Genomic DNA, 19969 nt, shown 5'->3' with positions numbered 1-19969 from the left:
ACCGAACCACTCGCCATCACTCAACACCCCCCGCAGTGACGTTGCCATCATTTTCTCTCCTCATCCCATTCGCACCTGGACCTGATACTAAAACATGACGACTACCACGGCAAAGGAAGGAGCTTTAACTGGCCACTGTGGGATCAAATAGACGATTCTGCGAGTAACACAAACGGACGCCTGTAACAAGCTCCAGTGCACAGTGTGGTCTCTGGTGGCAGTCAGTCAGAATCAACTCGCCACACCAGGCAACTGTCCAATTTATTAGGGGTCTCGTCTGGTCATTTTGTGCAGAGAAAAGATTCACAGTAAAGCAGAGTCACGCAGAACCAGACGTTCAAATATGTCAACTAGAAGAAACCATCAGGCTGTACGTCGAAGATACATCGATGTTATGTTATAGGTGCCAGTAGTTGTTCTGATATGGTTCATTGTTTAATAATGTGATGGAGCTGAGGTTTTGGGGGGGGCTCCTCATTTATAAACTGCACGGTGCAGCTGTTTGACATGTACACTGGAGGGAGAGGGCTGATTTCACTACAATGGATAAAAAACAGAAACAGCTCCCACATGAACAGAAGGGTTGAGCCTCATTCAGCCTATATGTGATGCAAATGAGACAATCTAGTGGAAGACATAAATGTCAAAATGACACCAGCGAGCAAACGCCATGATATTAAATATGGAGCCGGTAACTGTGGAACATGTTGTAAATGGAAGTGACAGCATCTGTACATGTTGAGGATGATGCGTTTGTGGGTAATTGTGTTTTATCCTCCCTGGAGCGGATGTGTGGATGTGACTGCACCAGGAACTGATATTTATTACAGAAGTTTAAAGGCTAAATTCTCGCAAATAACACAAATACAACTTCCCTATAGTGGCTTCTGGAGACACGCAGTTGTCTCTACACCAACACAGAGCATTCAAGTATGGAGTTGAATTGAGAAATGAAAATGTGTTGCAAAGTGTGGTGGATTTTCTGACTCTCACATTGATGCGATGATAATTTTTCTTTTGCTTACAACCCAATTATACACTTACCAACTTTGACAAAGCAGAATTATCTTTAAACTAAATATCATACTATTATCCCAACAAAACAAAGAAGATCCTTTCTTCGCTCGATATTTCTCTGTGACTGACATTAATGAGGCTGCTCGCTGACTTAATGTCTCGTTTCTACTGGTGCTTCTGTTGAACAGCGGTTTATTGGAGAATAAGACGGTTTTTAATGAGTCATTAATATGACTTTAATGGAAATGCATTGATTATTTTTGGAAACTGGTTAGATATGGACATTATTACATTAAGTGTATGCTGCCATGCGTCTTCTTTTTATTTAACTTATTTCATTGATGTGAGAACTTGGACAAATAATCATATTTAATGTGGATGAAGCGAACCTTGTTTAATTCACATATACTCGCTAATGAATCCAGATGACTGGGGATGAGAGGCGTTACCTGATGACATGGAATATCGCTGACAGGACAAGCTCGTTGTGAACGGCGATGGCCATGTAGCGAGGCTCGTGGAACGCCGACGGCACCGTCCTCACGGCGTAACACAGATACACTGCCCACAGCAGGAAGAGGAACTCAGCTGTGAAGCAAGAATGAGAGAAAAGGTGCCGAACACATTGAAGACGGGCGAAGAAATCGTTTATATGCAGTGCACAGGACAAAAAGTCACATGCACACACCAACCTGCCGCCAATCCATTGTTCAATGCTCTTATGGAGAAAACTGTTGTACAACACAGGTTTACAGAAAAATGTCCTGCTCACAAAAGCTGTCAAACTCATTTATAACAGCTGTGGTTGTTTTCTCCGGAGAATAAATGGATCCTCGTGCACCAGCATGGCAGCTCCAGTGGGAACAGCAACTGGTCATTTGTGGAAGTGTTATTTATGACAGGGCAAAAATGTAGAGAGACATATATTTAAAACCTCATGACAAAGAAAAGTGTGTTGCGGCTTTATTTACCTGATTATAGCGATAAAGCATCATTAACCATTAACAGAGTCATAATCTGCACTCTTTGTAAACTCTCCAGTTTAGGAGACATAAAAGCTTTGACCGTAAGTGTTTGTGGTGAACAAACATAAAACAAATGCTGCTAGTTCTGCAATAATACAAGAGAGGTCTGCATAAATCTGATGTAATACACTAGATCAATTATCTAACACATAATTGCGTTGCTGAAACTGCTTTGTTGTGCTTTAGCATGTTGGGGTTTTTTTTGTTGACGTCAGAGCTGACCTGCACATTCCTATGGCCGGGCCTATTTTTACCCCCCGATGAACAGAGAGAGAATCTGTCCTCGGTATACAGTATCGCAGCGTGTCGTCTCTGCTGGGGGTCCATTCGTTTTGCCCAGAAGTCAAATAGGACCGCGTTTTTCCCTCCCTCATGAAGCCTGAGTCAGCAGGCGTGAAAAAACAGAATGCAGATTTCCTCAGTGCTGAGATGCAGCCCCGCCCCCCCGCTGAGCTTCGTCGATGCTTCATCATGTCTTGATTCGCTGCTGGTTGCCCTCTCCTCCGCGCAGAAACACAGGAAAACACCCAAAAGTGCAGCACCAGGGGTGAGGATTAATTTCTTCTTTTGGCAAACATGAGAGCGCTGCCAAATGTAGATGGAGGCAAACTGACTCACTCATCCCACTTCTCCTCATCACTCACTCTTCCCTCATCTCTCTTACACTCTTTGAACTCCTAATGTATCGTGCCAGACAAATTACTTCTGGATTTTCATGCCATGAATACCTCAAATAACCCATGTTTTCTCTCTGTGGTGCACAAACAGAATGAAGCGTGCATTAATCTATCTGAACACCCTGTGGACGTGGAGGGGCAGCTCACCGACGGCCATCATGTAGTCCCAGCGATCCAGCAGACACATGCTGAACTGCAGCCCGTCGGGCGTGTAGCCCACGTCGATGAGAGCGGACTTCCTGTCCGGGTTCTGACAGACGGCAGATGTCCACGCCACCAGGAACCAGCAGACGATGAGGAGGATGATGCCCAGCAGACGCAGAACTCGCCAGCTGGTCATGTAGGGGATCCTCTGGGCTGTCCGGGAGAGGAACACCTTCAGCACCCTGTGAGGAGGAGGAGGAGGAGGAGAAGAGACGCTCAGAATAACATGGAAATACACTGTAGATTTCAAACTGACCAGACAGCATCTGTGATGGGATGCGTTATTGTAGATCACAACCAATAAGAGTTTTAAGGATTTTAACCTTTTATCGTATCTACTGTCCATGTGCGACCATAGACTAAAGCAGAATAACATTTCCAGTGACTCTTTCCTCTTCTATGTTTAATACATGAAGCCGTAAACGCACAGAAACACAAAGACCGCGCAACAGGAATTAAATTCAGCTGGAACACGTGACCAGCCGTCGCTATTCTTAGGCTCTGCCCTTCACGCACATTGATGAAGTGTCCACTGCACTCGCCGCTAATGAGCCCCCCATCAAAAATTGATCTATGCAATATGTTGACTCGCAGCTCTGAGGGTTTACTCGCATTAGCCACATCCCTTTAATCACCATCTTCACCGGGCCTTTTTGACAGATCCACCTGACAGAAAGACCCACGGAAGAACAATTTCAAGTGCGTTGCTTTAAATACGGCGGAGCTGCTGTCTCATTATGGGTTATTCAGTGCTGGAAATCCTCCCCTGTTCTCTCACCCCTCTGGCAGTCGTTATATATGGAGATCATTTGGGACCAGAGCACTGTGCTGTCACACTGTGTGGGCCTAAACCTTCCATGTATGTCTAACTTTATTAAAAAACACTGCTCGCACTTCGCTAATCACCAAGTAAAGATACACAAACACTAAAGTAACTCATCATCTTCATCTGCACTGCTTATACTTTGAGGGTCGCAGGAGGAGCTGGAGTTAATCCCTGCTGACACTGGGCCAATGTGTGTGTGTGTATGTGTGTGTGTGTGTGTTACCTGTACAACTTCAGAGTCAGTGTCCCGTAGACAGTCGCAAAACCCAGCAATCGGACCCATCGCAGCAAGATGCATCGGAAAACACTCGGCTGGAAGTAAAGAATCCCGACCTGCAATAAAGAAAGAACGACTGATTTCCAACTCTCAAGTCCAGGTATCATCCCTGTCTTATTAAAGATGGCCGCCTGTTGTGTTTAAACCACTGTTGAATATATATGAGTTTAACTGAACCAAGACTTTTTAACATATTGAGAAATTAAAATGAATTATTCCAATTCAAATCGGATAAAGTCAAGTTAAAGAAAGGAGTTGAGTTGAAGATCACCTGAACCTCACAACCTCAGACCTCAATCATTATCTGAGAAACTAATTCCAATAATTCTAATGAAGCAGAAGATAATGATTTCTACATTTACATAATCTTTCCCACACTGCTTCTATTGTACTAACTATAATTTAAAATACATGGATATTGCAATACCAGCACGGCTCTAACTCTACCACTGATTCATCTTTTGGAGGTTCACCTCTCTCTCTCTCCTGAAACTTTAAATGATAAATCAAAGAGGAAATTTCATGAGTCACATTGACTTTAACAGTTAAAACACGATCTGACAGAAGCGCGGTGACATTTTACATCCATCCCTGGCATTACTCCTGACACGGCTCCATCTGACGCTGCTCACATCACAGAAAAACTGCCCTTGAGACGGAGCCGAGGATCCACCCGTGTTTGCTGCAAAGACCGAGAAACGCACAGACTTGGCGCCCATGCAAAAAAAAAAAACACACGCACACTGATGATCTTCCAAAGGAATAAAAAAAAAAAAATCACCAAAACAAACACAAGCACAAAACTAGAGAAAGACACAAACATCTGAGGCAACACAATTATCTGTCCATTGCAGATGTGCAGCGATTTCCCCTGTGGGATTGTTAATGGTAATCGGATTAGCCGGGCCATTAATACGTTCCCTCAGGCAGCAGAGAAGACGAAGGCTTGTGGATATTTTCGCTCAGTAGGTTTGAGTCGGTTAAGGGACACGGAGGACCTCACGGGAGAGATGGTGGGCCACACCGTCATGTGCACAGAGACACGTGGTCGACCAGTAAAACTTCTGACATGACTCAGCTGTCTCACATCTGCAGCATGGAGCAGCCGCTGAAACTCCATCTCAGACCATCGATGAACACAAACTCACATTAAAAATAAAAGTAATGTTAGAAAAACAATGTCCTCAGTGTATTCCTGACGAAACAAGAGAGGAGGCACAGGAGCCGATAAAGAGACATCAGGCCGAGCAGCCTCTCAGCAACTTGCTGACGCACGTTCGGCTCCGCAGGGACAGAACGGGGGCACAGGAAGAGCAGTACAAAAAAAACACACCGGGGGGGAAACACGGCTTCCGACTTGGTTTTCGATAAACTGCAAAATAGCAGCTGGATCTCGGTCACGTTCCACTTTAGGCCCGGTGTTGTTCGTGATGAGACAGAAACATGCAGCTGTTCCCCGGAGGCTCAGCTTTAAACGATGTGAGCGAGTCTCAGGAAAAAGTTTTTATCACATTTATTTTGTTCTTTAAAAAGGTGAGATCACATAATTTTCACCGGTTGAAACCACAATGGGAAAGTTTTATATTTAGTTGCGGATTCAAAATGTACAGTGGGAATTCATTTTAGTGTGTAACTCATGTTAGAACTTGAGTTTTTGGGACACTTGTAGATTTTCAACACACAAAATCCAATAAAAACTCACTGGTTAACTTTCTATTCTATCATCTGATACAATAATGTCAATTCTCCAATGTCCTCATCGCATCTTACTCTGAAAATAAGCTCAGTCATCGTCCGTGACTCCTCACGACCACATCCTGCGATATTCATTACGTAATCCGCTCGCTCCGCCGCTGCACTTCCCATCAGGAGGGTTTCTGGGAAGAGTCTGGCAGTGACCCTCGGGCAGTTTTCTCTTCACGTAAGCGAGCATAAAGAGTAAGATCGGTTTCTCTCCTCCTCCTCCTCCCTCCATCCTCTTCTTCTTTCAAACTTTCCATTAATAATCGATGCTGAGTGCTGGGAATGTTGAAATCAGCGCTGTGAGAAAGGAAAGGGATCGGGTGTTGTTCTGCAGCGTGTGTGTGTTTACGTGCAGCATAAGTGCGTGTGAAGGGATTGAGGAGATCAGGGGGTGTATACCTGTCTAATGGACGTCAATACGAAGGAGACAATTATCAACACACTCTCTGCTCTTCAGCTCGCCTCTCGGTTACAGCCTGAGTATCTGGAAGTGCTGAGCTTTGCCAAACATCTTGCAGACGGCATTTAGATTTAGTGATTATTCTATAGAGATTTTTTTGTTTTTCAGACAGAGGCTGAAAAGAGGAGCTGCAGCAATGGACCTTCTGAGGAAAGTGATGTTTTCTGAACATTAAAGCATGTGAACCTTTTCAAATAATAACACTAATTAAAATTATGAGCCCGAACATCCTTTAAAGTATCTGTCCTTCCGAAAAGGATAGATTTTAGGTGTCCCTGCTGAATGTCTCCCATCTGCCGACCTGGTCTCCAGACACCTGATTTAACACAACCTGCTTCTGCATCCACCCTCCGAAGCAAATTCTGTCATGTGGGAAACTGTAAACCAGAGCAGAGTGTTCAAGAGATCTGAGAGGAAGAAACTTAAAGTTGTGAAAGTACTGGATGTCTAACTTACTGACAGAAACACTCCTATATCTTATTTCTCCTTCACAGCCTGGCATCAGTCTTCTGTTGAATTGATTTGACTGAATTGTCCCTCGAGGACCTTCTGTCGAGGACACACCTGAGAAACTGATCCTTAATCCAGATGTTTGAAGGAAATGTCTCGTTGCTAAGAAATGAAGACGTTCAACCTTTACAAGAAATTTATAGGAATTTGCAGAAATATACTTTGATTGATTGCATTGATACAGCAACATGTCACAGCCTGGTTAGCTTAGCTTAGCATCAAGACTGGAGGCAGGTGGAAACAGCTAGCATGGTTCTGTCCTAAGGAAACTGTCTGCACCTCTAGAGCTAAAACGAATGTGATCTAATCCATCATTTGTGGTTTTGTGATGCGGACAACATCAGGCAGTCGAGTCAGCATGTCCTCTGCCACTTGTGTCTCTCATAATGCGTCAGTTGATGTTTTTATCCGTGTTGTTGTTTTCTTAATGGTGCACGTGTCCTGTTGTGCTCATATTAACCTGACAGCGGACGTTATAACACAGAGTAGGTCTCGGCTCGCGCTCTAATGAAGAGCGACTCGTGGGACGGTGACTAACAAGTGTTTTGTTCCTGGACAATGACGGGACGTGTCGGCTGTTGATGGGAACATCAGCAGCTGTTGTTGGTTTAAACATGTGACGTGTAGATGGAGCTCAGCCTCTGACCATCGACTACACATATCCAACATAAAGAAGAAAGTATTTTCCACTGAGATGTTGTTTCTTTGCTCTAATATTTAAATACTTTTGCTCTTGATGGGACCAACAAGGTGCAGTGTCGCATTTTGTGCAACTTGGACACGTGCTACATTCAATATTATATAAACTTTGAATAAACAGCAGCTTCAGGGTTCAGCAGCACGTCTTTATTTGCTGTGGCTCAAATACTGCAGGTCACTTTTACAGGGGTTTGAGAGAAAGAGAGAAAGGAAGTGGGAAATATCTTACTTCGTTTAACACATAAATTGTGTAACATTTAACGCACAAATTAGTAAAGGACTGAGAATAGGATTTCAGCAGGTTTACATGATTAACATTCATGATAAATAGAGTCATCTCTTCACGTGTCTGTCAGAATATTCAACGAGAGCGAAGGGAGGCGAAAAGCACAGACAGCAGAGAGATTCACACGCTCACCCACTCACTCATTCAATCAACGCTCGCTCACTTAATTTGCAGTTATCTTTCAATCCTGATCGTTCCTCGTCTCAGCACCCACCAGCTGGCTCCACACAGAGACTCGGTGGGTTGGTTGGTTACCCACTCGAGAGTGTCCCTTTTGATGCACCGCTGACGACAGCCAGCCAGCTGTGGTGTGAGCGGAGGCTTTCCAGGGAGCTGATCGGATGTTGGCTAACCCCGCGCTCACCGACACTGGGTTTTTAATTTTGCCTCTGAGTCGAGTCTGATTGATTGTTTTGTCCATTCTGAAAAGAGCGTGGACGGTGTCCTGGTTTAATTGCTGCGTTAACACCGAGGAGACGGAGGAGAGCGGCAGCCTGTGGCACCAGCTGAACTGAGGATTGAGTGTGAAATCAGTGATTATATCAAAACTAGTTCATTTCACACTGAAGTGACCAGTTTGTTCTGTGTCATGGTTACGACAGATTACTTAGGTTTCCCGAAAGTGAAGCAAAGCATGTGGATCGCCCCCTGGTGGCTGGCTGCAGTGTAAGTCATTAACCTTGCCTCCTCTATGTTAGCTGATGGGACAAGGACCAGACTCAAGAGTCAGAGTCCAACTTTGTTGTGTTGTGACCACACTGACTGAAGTAGATGGCTGCAAGTCGGAAAATACACTCAACAGATTTCTGTGTGCTCAGAGCACAAAACGCTGAATGTAAACACAACTTTTGTTTGTTTACGGAAAGACTCTCGAGGGAAACTTTAAAGTTTCTCATCTGAGAGAAGCAGCATCAAGTCAAACACCCGTCTTTTCCACATAACGGTCGACCAACTGTTCAGCTGCATGAGTCTTAGTGTGTCTGTCAGCTCCCTCATAATTCACCATATTCTCTATTTCAGGGTTTATTTTTGACACAGGCACTGTGTGACAGTGGTGAAGGTGAAACTGCTGCTCAGGGAAAAGAGGATGGAGGTTTCTATAATTTCAGTTTCTAGATTTATTCATGGCAGCATCACAAAATGTTGAAGGAGCATGGATGCAGTTTGCATGCCTGCATGTCTGAAATCAGGTTTCTGACTTAAATTGCGTCACCAGGAATGAAGACGTTTCCCTTTAGACATGTGGACAAACGCTGTGTGAAGTTGATTAAATGTGACCTTAACTGGAGTACGACTAAATGTAAACACAGCCGGTGTCGGTGGCGAACTTTAATGTGATAAAAACAAAAACTCTGGCACTTTAAAGTCCCCAAAGGCTCCATGTGAGGATGAAAATACACCCACAACCAAATTACGACTCCCAAATGGATGCACCATAGAGCATACACAAATCATTTTGTGCTAGACTGCTTTGGATAATTAGCTCTCGCTCTGGGGCAAACAGGAGATATTCAACCAATAACACTTAAAAAAAAAAAAAAAAAAAGTGGGCGGATTCTTTTATTAGAATAACGCAGTTAGCAGAAGTGCACCGAAAATCAGCCGTGTGTAATTAACTTGTAATGTGCAGACAATAAAAATGTAAATGTGGGCGATGAAGAGGGTGAAAGCTTTGGGGATTGATCCTCGTCCCTGTGAAGGTCAAAGACGCAGAAGTTATCGATCTGAGCGTCGGACTCGTCTCCCGGTGGCATGAAATGAGTTTAGTCGATTCAGCAGACGGGAAAAATGTTTACTGTGTAATATATTTGTTATTCCGTCACTTTCCTAAGTTCGATGTTCTGCAGCGATCAACAACTGGAGTTGATACGTTCTTGAAGAGTATAATTTAACATTGTTTTGTATAAATATAATTCCTGGCAGACTAGGGGCGGGATGTCTGGTGCCAGTCATGGTTTGTACTTTTTTTATCAGAAGCTTTTGATTTTTGAAATAAGACTGGATGCAAAGATTAGAAATAACAAGTAACTGTGGTCATAAAACAAAACACTGAGCTGGAAGCAACAAAAATGGTGATAAAACAGAAGGAAACTGCAGAGTTGTGTGTGTGTGTGTGTGTGTTGACTTTACTGTGTTTACTTTCACTGACTCAGATTTTAAAACTTGTTGTGTGTTGTTATGTTTGTGTTTAAACGTATAAATGAATGAGTTCAAGAATTCGGAAAAGTTAATACACTCGAAACTGTGCCTCTGTTAGACGGGCGCAAAAAATTCTAAATTATGGTTTGAATGCTGAGTTATTACCAGGGTTCACAGCTATGACGGGTAGAGGAGCAGCCTCATGCTAATAGAGCACTTAGCGAAATGAAAATGGCAAAAGAAATTATCATATATTAGTCATCTGTCCGTGATCCAGTGCAAACACGTCAGTTCTTAGATTTAAAAGCAACTAAAACCCAGAGCTGAAAAACGTCGGCCGGCATCGGTCAAAAGAACAGATGGAGCTGAATTTCAGTATCTTTGGAAACAGCTAAATAGGAGAAAAACGACTTTCAGCCATTTACTGTGTCCGTCTCCATCTGAGTGGAGAATGAGATGGTGCAGCCTCGGGAATCGTTCTGTCACAACAAAGCTCTCGTGCTACTTTGAATGTTTTGACATGAAATCATGGCAGCCTTCCGGTTCACCCATGCCTTTCTTTTTCTGGGTCCTCGTCTCCGGCTCATTCCTTGTCTCCTTGTCTTATTTTTTTTCATATATAAATCCACGAAACACCTTCAGTATGAGAGAGTGGGAGGGGGGCACTGGTGGGAGCAGAGGAGAGGTGGAGTGTTGTAATAGCAATGGATCCATTTTTATATGAAAGCTGACACTCACTGCCACGTGGGAAGGGCAGCTTTCTGGAGGGAGGTAATGGTTTCTTCTCCTGCCGCTGCTCCCTGAGGTGGGCCGAGTGTAAATTACATCCAGCTCGGCCTCTGCACAGTCGAGGCCGAGGCCGGCTGGCGCTCGCCTTCCCCCGCCTTCCCTCCACATCACCAGTTAGATCCTCCGAGATGTTCCCACCTCGCCGGGCCACAAAGGGACGTATCACAGAGGGAATAACCTGCCTGCATGCAACAATGCTATCTTTCTTTTTCTTGTGTCTCACACCCTCCATCTCTCTGCTAATGTGGATAGAAGGAACCCTCCAGGTGCAGCAGAGCATCCTCTGCGATCGTGTGTTTGTGGAGACGCTGAGCAGACGGAGGGAAAGTATGAAGGGAGGGCTGGGGATGCACAGAAACCCTCCAGATCCACTTAAGTCAGATTGAAAGTGTCAGAACAGCTTGGACGGGAGGTCGAGCTGAGCAGGGGAGAGAGAGAGAGGGCTGGCAGACTGTGTGTCATGGCCTGTCAGGTCAGGAGACATCATCCCCTGGCCACTCGGCTTCTCATTAGCCCCCTGATGCGCTGTGAGGCCCGGCCCGCCTGCCATGCACAGCGACGCACAAGTTGGGGTGAAGTGGCACCTCGGCCAAAAACTGAAAGTGGACAGGTGGAAAGACACTGAATCAGGGACGGACGAGGAATTAGTGACGCTCCAGAAACTGAAAAGCTGCAAAGGTTTTTTTCCGCAAGTGCGACACACACAAAAATTGCAGATACGCATTAACATTTATGAATGCATTCGCAGCAGAGCAGGAGGCGTGACACGTCTCGCAGGGGAGAGAAGAACAACCAGTGCCGTCTCTGGGGCGGACTGCGCTGGTGCACAGCACAGATGGGCTGGGACACAGGGAGGGAAAGATCAGTCTCATATGGGGTGTTTACACGCGTTTAAGCAGCCTGGTTGTTGCTGGCTCACTGCAGCAAGTTTTTAAACGTCAGGTAAATGACGGAGATGGTTTCCTTGACGAGGGGAAGAGAGCGACAGAGAACGGCTCATAAGACGAGATTCCTGCTTTCTTGGTCATGTTTATTCTTGTAGTTAAGTTTTTTATATATTTTTATGCAAATATATTGGAAAAGATTTGAGCCAAAACAGCTCAAATTAAAATAAACTCAACCGTTCAACAGTTCCCTTAATTCAAAACCATGACGTCCTCTCAGCTACACATTGTTGGTCGTTACAGGTTTCAGGGGCTGAGACATTTTCAAAATTACAGAGCATAAGTGCAAGAAAACAAGTGGTAAAAATACAGAAGGAAGTATTAGTATTAATAACAACAGAGATAACATATTAAAATTGTGTGGTAACAAAGAAAGCACATCTTTGTGTTTCCTACTCATAATAATCCCTTTAAACACCAGCTCAAAATAAAAGGAGGAGGAGTTAGGAGGAAGAAACTGTCACCAGAACGCAGAGTGACTGAGCTGTGGAAAGAGAGAAGCTGTGATGAAAAGGCAAAGTGAATGTGGAAAAGAGGAAGATTTCATTGTTCTCTAAGTGGCGTCGTCTCCTCTGCAAGCTGCCGTCTGACACATGAGCTGCAGCGTGGACAAAGCATCGCTGAGAATATTGTTATGACAAGTGAAATCATGTGTACTCCACCCCCCCCACCCCTTTTCTTTGCATTCTCTGGAGCACCCATCAGAGTCGTCGTTTGACAAGTTGATACCAGGTGGCAGCACGAGGCGACGCCTCCGATTCATTACTGAATGCCCCCCCCCCCCCCCCCCCCCCCCCCCCCCCCCTCCACTGTGTGAGCTGGTGGCATCTGAGAAATAGAAACAAGCAGCGATGGCAATCCAAACTCTGTCACTTTACTCCAATCTAAGCCTCCCCAGCAGCGTCAATAAGAAGCTGCAAAGAGACAAACGCGGGGCTGGCAAGCTAATCCAGGGATCACATTGTGAATCACAAATGCGTGTCCGCTCTCCCTCCCTCATTTCTACAGCCAGACGGAAATAGCCGGCTTTGGCACTGCCATAGTTTTTGCCTCTTGTCCTTCTTCACTTCTTGTTCCTCCCCCCCCCCGCCTTTAATTTCAGAGCTGGGGAGGGAGGGGGCTGAAGTTATTGCATGTGACACGCTCGGGAGGGAAAAGCACGGGGGGAGAGAAAATGGTATTACTCCACAAAGCAGGAGGAGATAGATCTCCTCCCGCCCTAATAACAGTGGAATTATTTAAAATAGAAGCAGCAGTGGCGGTGGAATATTTCAGAATCTATATTTAGATTGGGAGGGATGCGTCTCACCCTCGCAGCCTCGGCTCGTGTGGGATTCGCAGGGGAGACATGGAAATGCATCAGGGTGGGGATAAATCTAGCGTGCCGCCGTTTTCACATGATCGAGCCGAGATGTTTTATCAAAACAAGACGAGTCGTGTTTCACGCCGACCGTTTCTGCACGACGGTACAGAACCGTCCAGCCTTCGCCGTAGATTTGTCATCTCCAAACAAGAGCAACCTACAAAGTGAAGTTCCCTTTGTACAGCCTGTTAACAAGCGGCCTATTTTTAGCATTGGCAGCCATCGCGGCGCCAGCAAGATACAGGAACATCATCTGCAATTCATTCATTCACTCACCTGCCGCGCCGGTTCACTTTCACTCTGCAGATTTCAAACATTATTACGTTCCAGGACCTTGTCGCAGCAAATTGCCTTGATTAGCCGGCTCTAAATCAGTTGCCTTTAATTACATTTACCCTGCGTTGCTTTGCTAAGCATAAAGCTCCTCATGATTGCGGCTAAATCACAATTAGTCCGTGCCCCAAGCGCCACGAGGTAATGGTGGATTCATGTAAATCAATGTCGGTATCTTTTGGAACCGATGCTCAGGAATCACTCTGAGTGATTTTTGCAGATCACAGTTGCAGGTTACATGAGGCCACAAGAGGAGCCATGTTCGGCTGTTGGACAAAGGTTCTTCTCACTGTTCTTCCTCCAGAACAATGTAAAACTCAATAACACTACATTTTACAAATGTGAGAATGTGCAGATTCAACAGATTCTTTACTAATAATTTATACATTTAGTAGTTTTTAAACTGATTTGTCAATGAGAGAAAAAATGTCAATCGATGATTTGTTCCAGCTCTAAAAACAACTTTAAAGTTTTACTACAACAACCGTCACCATGAAAGTTACATCATTTATTCACAAATGAGTCTTAACCTTATTTCATCAAAGAGAAAGTCACCTGAGGTTTGATCCGGGACAAATGATGAGTTTTTGTTGAAAACACCAGATACTGAAAGGTGAAGGTCAGATGAATATATTTTCTGTGCAGGTCTGAATGAGAGCAGAGAGTGTGAAGCAGCACGAGTGGCTGGTCAACAGATGGCGGAGCTGACGGGCTGCTGGGTTCATTGGCCGACGCTGTGTACAGTTAGCAGGGGGTCACCAACAAGCCCTGGGATGTTTGTCTCTGCCAGTCCCGTTTTATCTCACACACCTCGGCTGTGAAGCCCTGCTTATCCACGCTACGTGCAGCTGTCGCACAAAACAACAACATCCAAACAGGATGATTTATGAACTGAGGGTTTTTACTATCGGACACGTCCAACGAACCTGATCCGTGCTGCCGCTGCCGCCGCCGCCACAGACGGCAAACTTTGTTCTGAGCTCTGATACAGTTTCAGATGAATGAGACACAGAGTGAACTGAAGGTCAGACTGAATGCCAACCTTCAGTCAGGGAGAAGATTTCTGTATTCGGCTCAATGGACGAGCACGTCATGAGTATTATCAGGAAATATGTCAAGAAACAAGAACATGAGAGGACGCACACACACACACACACACACACACACACACACACACTCACCGGGAAGTAGAGAAGCAGCGCTCCACACAGGATGGCCTCCAGCAGGACCAGACCAGACGCTCTGATACTCTGACAGGAAAATAAAGATACAACAAATATTAAACCTCTAATTTATCAATTAATGACGATCTGACAGGCTGCAAACACAACGTTGACATAAAATTTGCTTATAAAGCTGCTACATAGGAAACAAAACTTCAACTTAGGGTAAATGCAATGTTGTTTGGAGAAGCTTTCACTTTCCTTTTTATCTATGTTTGGTTTAAACGCATCTTCTTCTTGGTTGAAAGAGAACCAAGTGCAATGGAAGCTCGTGTCTCAAGGACTTTTTACAGAAGGGTTCAACATTTCTGCTCACTGAGATATTTAACGTATCATCCTCTAATTGACAAGATGCTTGAGGGGCGGTTTTCAGAGAGCAGCTGTGCCACGCATTTAAAAATATGCTCAAAGCTCCGGCTACAGCCACGGAGACCAGATGTTTATCTTGTTTAACATATTTAAAAAATGTGAAATTACGAGAAAAGAAATAAAATACAAATCCATCAGAAAGTCTGTGAGGGACAAGTTGAGAGTTTTAGGTTGTTGTCGTGAGCGTGTTACCTTATTCCTGCGGAAGTGGTAGACGAGCACCATGCTGATGAAGACGATCAGCATGCAGAGGCACTGGAAAGACAGCACGGCCATTCGGAGGGCGCCGTCGTCTCGGGCCACGCAGGGGGTGTCGTCCTTGCAGAACGCGCAGCCCGGCTGGCACGGCAGGCAGTCGCTGGAGGACGCCTCGTCTGCGTTGGGACCGCTGTCTGCTGCTTTTCCCTTTTTCCCCGTCCCTGTCAAAGTCAAGAAGAACGGAGTCAATGAAGTGTTTGATTTGAAATATTAATTCCTTTCATCGGTATCGATCAAACAAGTTAATGTAGATTGAGGTTTTTCTTATATCTGCAGTTGCCAGGGTGACACGGACAAAATCCTCCCGCAAACACCTCATGACGAGTAACAACTATGATGCTAACGGCCCTTGTTATTGAATTTTACTGTGGCTCAGCTGAGACCAGTATTAAAAGATAAAGGAGGAGATGAAGTTCTTCTACGGCCGCCTGAAGCTTCCAGAATATATTCCTGTCCCTCGCTGACCTGACAAGGATTCATCGACTTTGTGTCAACACGAGGGAGATGGGTCTATATGTGTGAACATGAAAAGTCAACACTGCTGCACCTTGTTCACTCACTGGCATAACATACAGGGCTGATGACTGCGGCTTCCCGGGGATAAAGCTCACAGAGTCACGCCGGCACTTAGTTATTTTGTCCGGACAAGGACAGAGACATTTATGTCACGAGCAGATTGAATGTGAAAATCATAAAAAATCTATGTTCTTTGAATCTTGGTGTAAAATGGGAGTGGGGGGAGTTAAACTACATTTAAAAAGAAGGAAGTTCAAACGAGACATTTCAGGCTCTGAAGGAAAGACGGACAAGGAAAGGACATAAAAGTCCAAACCCAAAACTGTGGCACTTTAAAATATTTAAGTACAAAGTTGATGTGTAAACCGGAAACTAAACTACTTATTGCAAAGTGACGGTTAAACTTTATTATTGAGGAGGTTTTTCCTTAATAATCAAAAACATATTACAAAGAAAAACCCTCCGTCTGTAAACTAAGGTAGAAACCAAACAGACCCGGGGACAATGGGAAGCTGGAGCACTTGTTATTGGTCTGTGTAGAAATCCACTGAGAGATGGACATATGGTTGGACGGATAAAGAATGGCAAAGCTATATAGAGCTCTTATGGAGGCTTTATTGGAACCAGCCATTGTCTCAGAGATTTGCAGGGATTTTTCCTTTAAAAAGGAACTGGCCTATTTTTCAAAGCTATGACTCTGCACATCATTGATCCCTTCAAAGGGACTACTTATCTCCGTCGCTGTGAGTCATATCCTTCAGCTCCTTCTCGTTGGTTTGTTGCACCAACAGCTGAGTGGCAGACGGAGCGAGCTCAGCCACACTAACTTCTTCCTCCCATATTTGTGTGTTCGAGATCCACAGTGGAAGATCACTGGGAGACAAAGGGAAGTGAGTTGTACTGGCTTTCCTCTGCAAAGGAGTGTCAAGGATGTCCCCTTGTGGATTAACAGGCTTGTTATTGGCCCCATGGTGGGCCAGACTGCAGCAGTACGCCTCGTTAACAGGCTTGCCTCTCCTCTCTATTATTGTCTTCTCAAACACACACACACACACACGAGAGCTGGTGTAGAAACTCGCTTCAAAATAAACTGTGCAGCCTCTCTGCACATGAAGGGGAATATCTGAGGGGGGGGGGGAATGGGTGCAATAAAAATGATGCCAAAAGTGAGGGAGGGGGTGCACAAGGGAAAATTGGGAGGCGGGAGGTAAAGTGGATTTAAATGAAAGTGCGGCCGAGAGAAGCGATGCCCGGCCAGGTGAAAACCACCGGGGTTCTGTGTCTGCAGAAGCACTTTTTTAATTAACTCACACACAGAGTCAACTGGCAGAAGTTACCACCATTAAAAACAGATTTCCCATCTCGACCCTGATTAGCCTCCCCAGGTAACTGAGGCTACTTCAGTTTCCAGAGAGGAGCAGCACCACGTGTCACTCTCATCAGCGTACTTATAAAACGAGGATGTTGAACAACGGGATGACGGTGTCGCTCGTGTTGAACAAAATTGTAAACGGTGCAACTTTGAATCAACTTCACGTGAAAAGAACTCGATGAACATTTTTCTTCTGGAAAAAAAACATTTTCTAATTTGTTGTAATTTGTTTTAATCTACACAGAAACCAATGATTCTCAATATGACAGTAACAGAATATAACTTTAGTTTTATAGCATTTGATTTATTTGTCTCTTACTTGTGAAGCCGTTGACAGCGACTCTGTTGGGATGATAGAATCCTTTCTTGCAGTGACACTTGTATTTGTCTAAGACGAACCCGTGACCACGAATGGGCAAACACTGTGGAGAGAAAAACATAAAATGTTAAATACATCGATGACACAATAAAGACGAATGTATGAACTTGTATTTTCTTAAATAAAATCTGCTGAGAGAATTTTAAATACCCTGTAACACAGACTGATAACAAACCAATAAAAAAGCAATTAAAATACGTCAACACTGAACCCAAAGTGCAGCCCGTGAGTGAAATGTGGGTTCAAATGTCCTGTGAGAGCGACGAGGGGCTAATTATTTAAGTTGTGAGATTCCCCCTCTCCGCCTCCTTCCTGCGCCTCCTCGCCACTCGATATTAAATTAGCGAATCCTCTTCCGTTTGATTGGAAGTCTGATAGGAAACAGACTGAGGGCTGCGGAGAAAAACACGAGGGTTGTCAGGGGGCATCCTTGGCAGACTTTGTGTGCTGTTTGCCAAATTACAAGATATAATTAATGTCTAAATTAAGAACAGACTTTATTTGCATGATTAAAGGAGAACCATTAATTCTCTATCTGGAGGGAATGAGATTACATCTTCTCTCCTGCGTGAACACAGTCAGGCTCGAACCTTCTCACTTTAACTCCACATAAGTCTACTCTATGTTTTCCTAAGCCCGGATGATAATGACTCACGAGTCCGGAGAAAGGGCCCCAGAATAGCAGCGGTGCTTCAGATGACTCTTGACACGCTGTGAAGTGTTTGTGACCTGACTGTGAGGTCTGGAGGCGAGGCCAGCGGCAGCGTCTAAATGGAGCACCGGTCGACGCGGTGCTCTTCACAGCAGAATGGACCGTGCACATCTTAAGAGGCAGCTCACTGAGGTTTTTTTCAGTCTGAGAGGCCCCTCAGTGGAAGCCTCGGAGAAGCACAAGGTAATTACCAGGTTACTATTCAGCGGACAAGTTCCTCAAACTGATTCCACCGAAGAGAGCGGGGCATTAAGAGAGGCACTACAGTAATCTGTAGGAGTCGGCTCCTCGTCTCGCTGAGTGACGCCCTCGACCAGTTTGATTTTAAAACCTCAAACCTGCGTAAAACATTTACTCATCACAGAAAACACCCACAGGATTTACAGTGGATCAGTTGCTCAGTACGAGTTTTTTTAATGTGTCACCATCTTATCGATTCAAGTAAAGTTAGATTTATTTATAAAGCACATTAAGAACAACAGGAACCAAAGTTCTTTCAACTGACGTGAAGCTTTAAAGCTGCTCTCGCGCTCTGGTGCAGCCTGGCTCCAGCTTCCTGTCGTCAGTCACACACAAGAACACAAAACATCTATGCAGCAATTCACATTCCTGCTAATGGTGCCCACAGATCAACAAGTGATGGTGATAAAGAAAACAAGGCATTCATGTTTTAAAGTTAATCTGGATTTATACTTTTACAAGAAAGAAAGTGCATGTGACTCATTTATAAAAGACAAACATGAATGATGAATTGGCTCTTGATTAATCGATTGATTGCTTGGTCGATAAAACATTAGAAATAATAGTGAAAATGTGAAAAACATCCATTGTAGTTCCCTGAAGGTCTCTATATTATATCATATTATATTCTGGTCAAATATGCATCTACATCTGTTTATAAAACAACAAGGTGTTCTGAACACAGCTGCTACAGTCACTGACCTACTTCTATCGGCCTGACATATTAATTATGTTTGATGATGTTGATGATAGCAGCTCAGGCAGCCATGTTGTTTTTTATCTTGCCATAATGAGCTGAAGGCATCGACTGTGCTGAGAGAGAAATCACATCACATTAACTGCTAATTAATTCTATATGATGGAGAGAAGCGTGTGTGTGTGTGTGTGTGTGAGGCTGCACGGAATCTCTGCCTGTTACTGTCGACGGTTACAATCCAACCGTGTTCTGAAGATAAACCGTCACCTGCATCATGTGAGTAAATATGATGCAGCTCATTTATTCTTCATGGCTCGGTCACATGTTAGGGAGCCACCCAGAGCTGTGAGTGTGTGTTTCTGCTGCACCACAGGTTCCCCCACCAGCAGCCGCTCGTTGTTGTTTACATCCCAGCTGTGGCAGCTGTCAATCACACACACATATACACACACAAACACACACACACACACACACGTATACACTGACATGCTAATTGCCATGGTGACGTATGTGACCGCAAGAGAGAGCCTTTTTATCGGAGTGCGTCACGCTGTCAGAGCAGCATGGTCTGTCTGCAACAGAGCACTTATAAGAGGCCGCAGGACTCAGAAATAGACACAACGCACACACACACACACACACACACACACTTAAATTCTGCCCTAATACTGATATACTTTGATCATATAGTCTTATAGACTATATAAGAATATATATATATATATATATATATATAAATCCAGCGAAATCAAATTTTTCATTGGTCACATCCATTTTTTGGGTCTAATTTATTTCCTAGAATCAATAGTTTGACCCTACGTGACACTGGACGTGTGAAAGCAGATCAACAAATGAACAATTATTATTGCAGCTATTAAAAGTACATGAACTGTGGTGGGAGCCACTCTGTT

The 19969-nt window shown here is 44.4% G+C and overlaps 1 protein-coding gene across 2 annotated transcripts in view; it reads right to left on the bottom strand.

Moving 5' to 3' along the window:
• The window catches only part of gpr158a (G protein-coupled receptor 158a), a 47964-nt gene that overhangs the window by 9669 nt on the left and 18326 nt on the right, over positions 1-19969 (bottom strand). For both annotated transcript variants that reach the window (XM_069512925.1, XM_069512926.1), the window contains exons 3-8: positions 17350-17452; positions 15077-15303; positions 14474-14542; positions 3973-4082; positions 2867-3105; positions 1467-1605 (exon numbers count right to left, since the gene is read on the bottom strand). In XM_069512925.1, coding sequence (XP_069369026.1) covers positions 1467-1605; positions 2867-3105; positions 3973-4082; positions 14474-14542; positions 15077-15303; positions 17350-17452 — 887 coding nt within the window. The remainder of the gene's footprint in view (positions 1-1466; positions 1606-2866; positions 3106-3972; positions 4083-14473; positions 14543-15076; positions 15304-17349; positions 17453-19969) is intronic.

This window comes from Paralichthys olivaceus, chromosome 17, assembly GCF_024713975.1.
Source record: "Paralichthys olivaceus isolate ysfri-2021 chromosome 17, ASM2471397v2, whole genome shotgun sequence".
Lineage (NCBI taxonomy): Eukaryota > Metazoa > Chordata > Actinopteri > Pleuronectiformes > Paralichthyidae > Paralichthys > Paralichthys olivaceus.
Note: the sequence above shows the minus strand (reverse complement) of the source record. Positions and strands in the feature narration are given on the sequence as shown.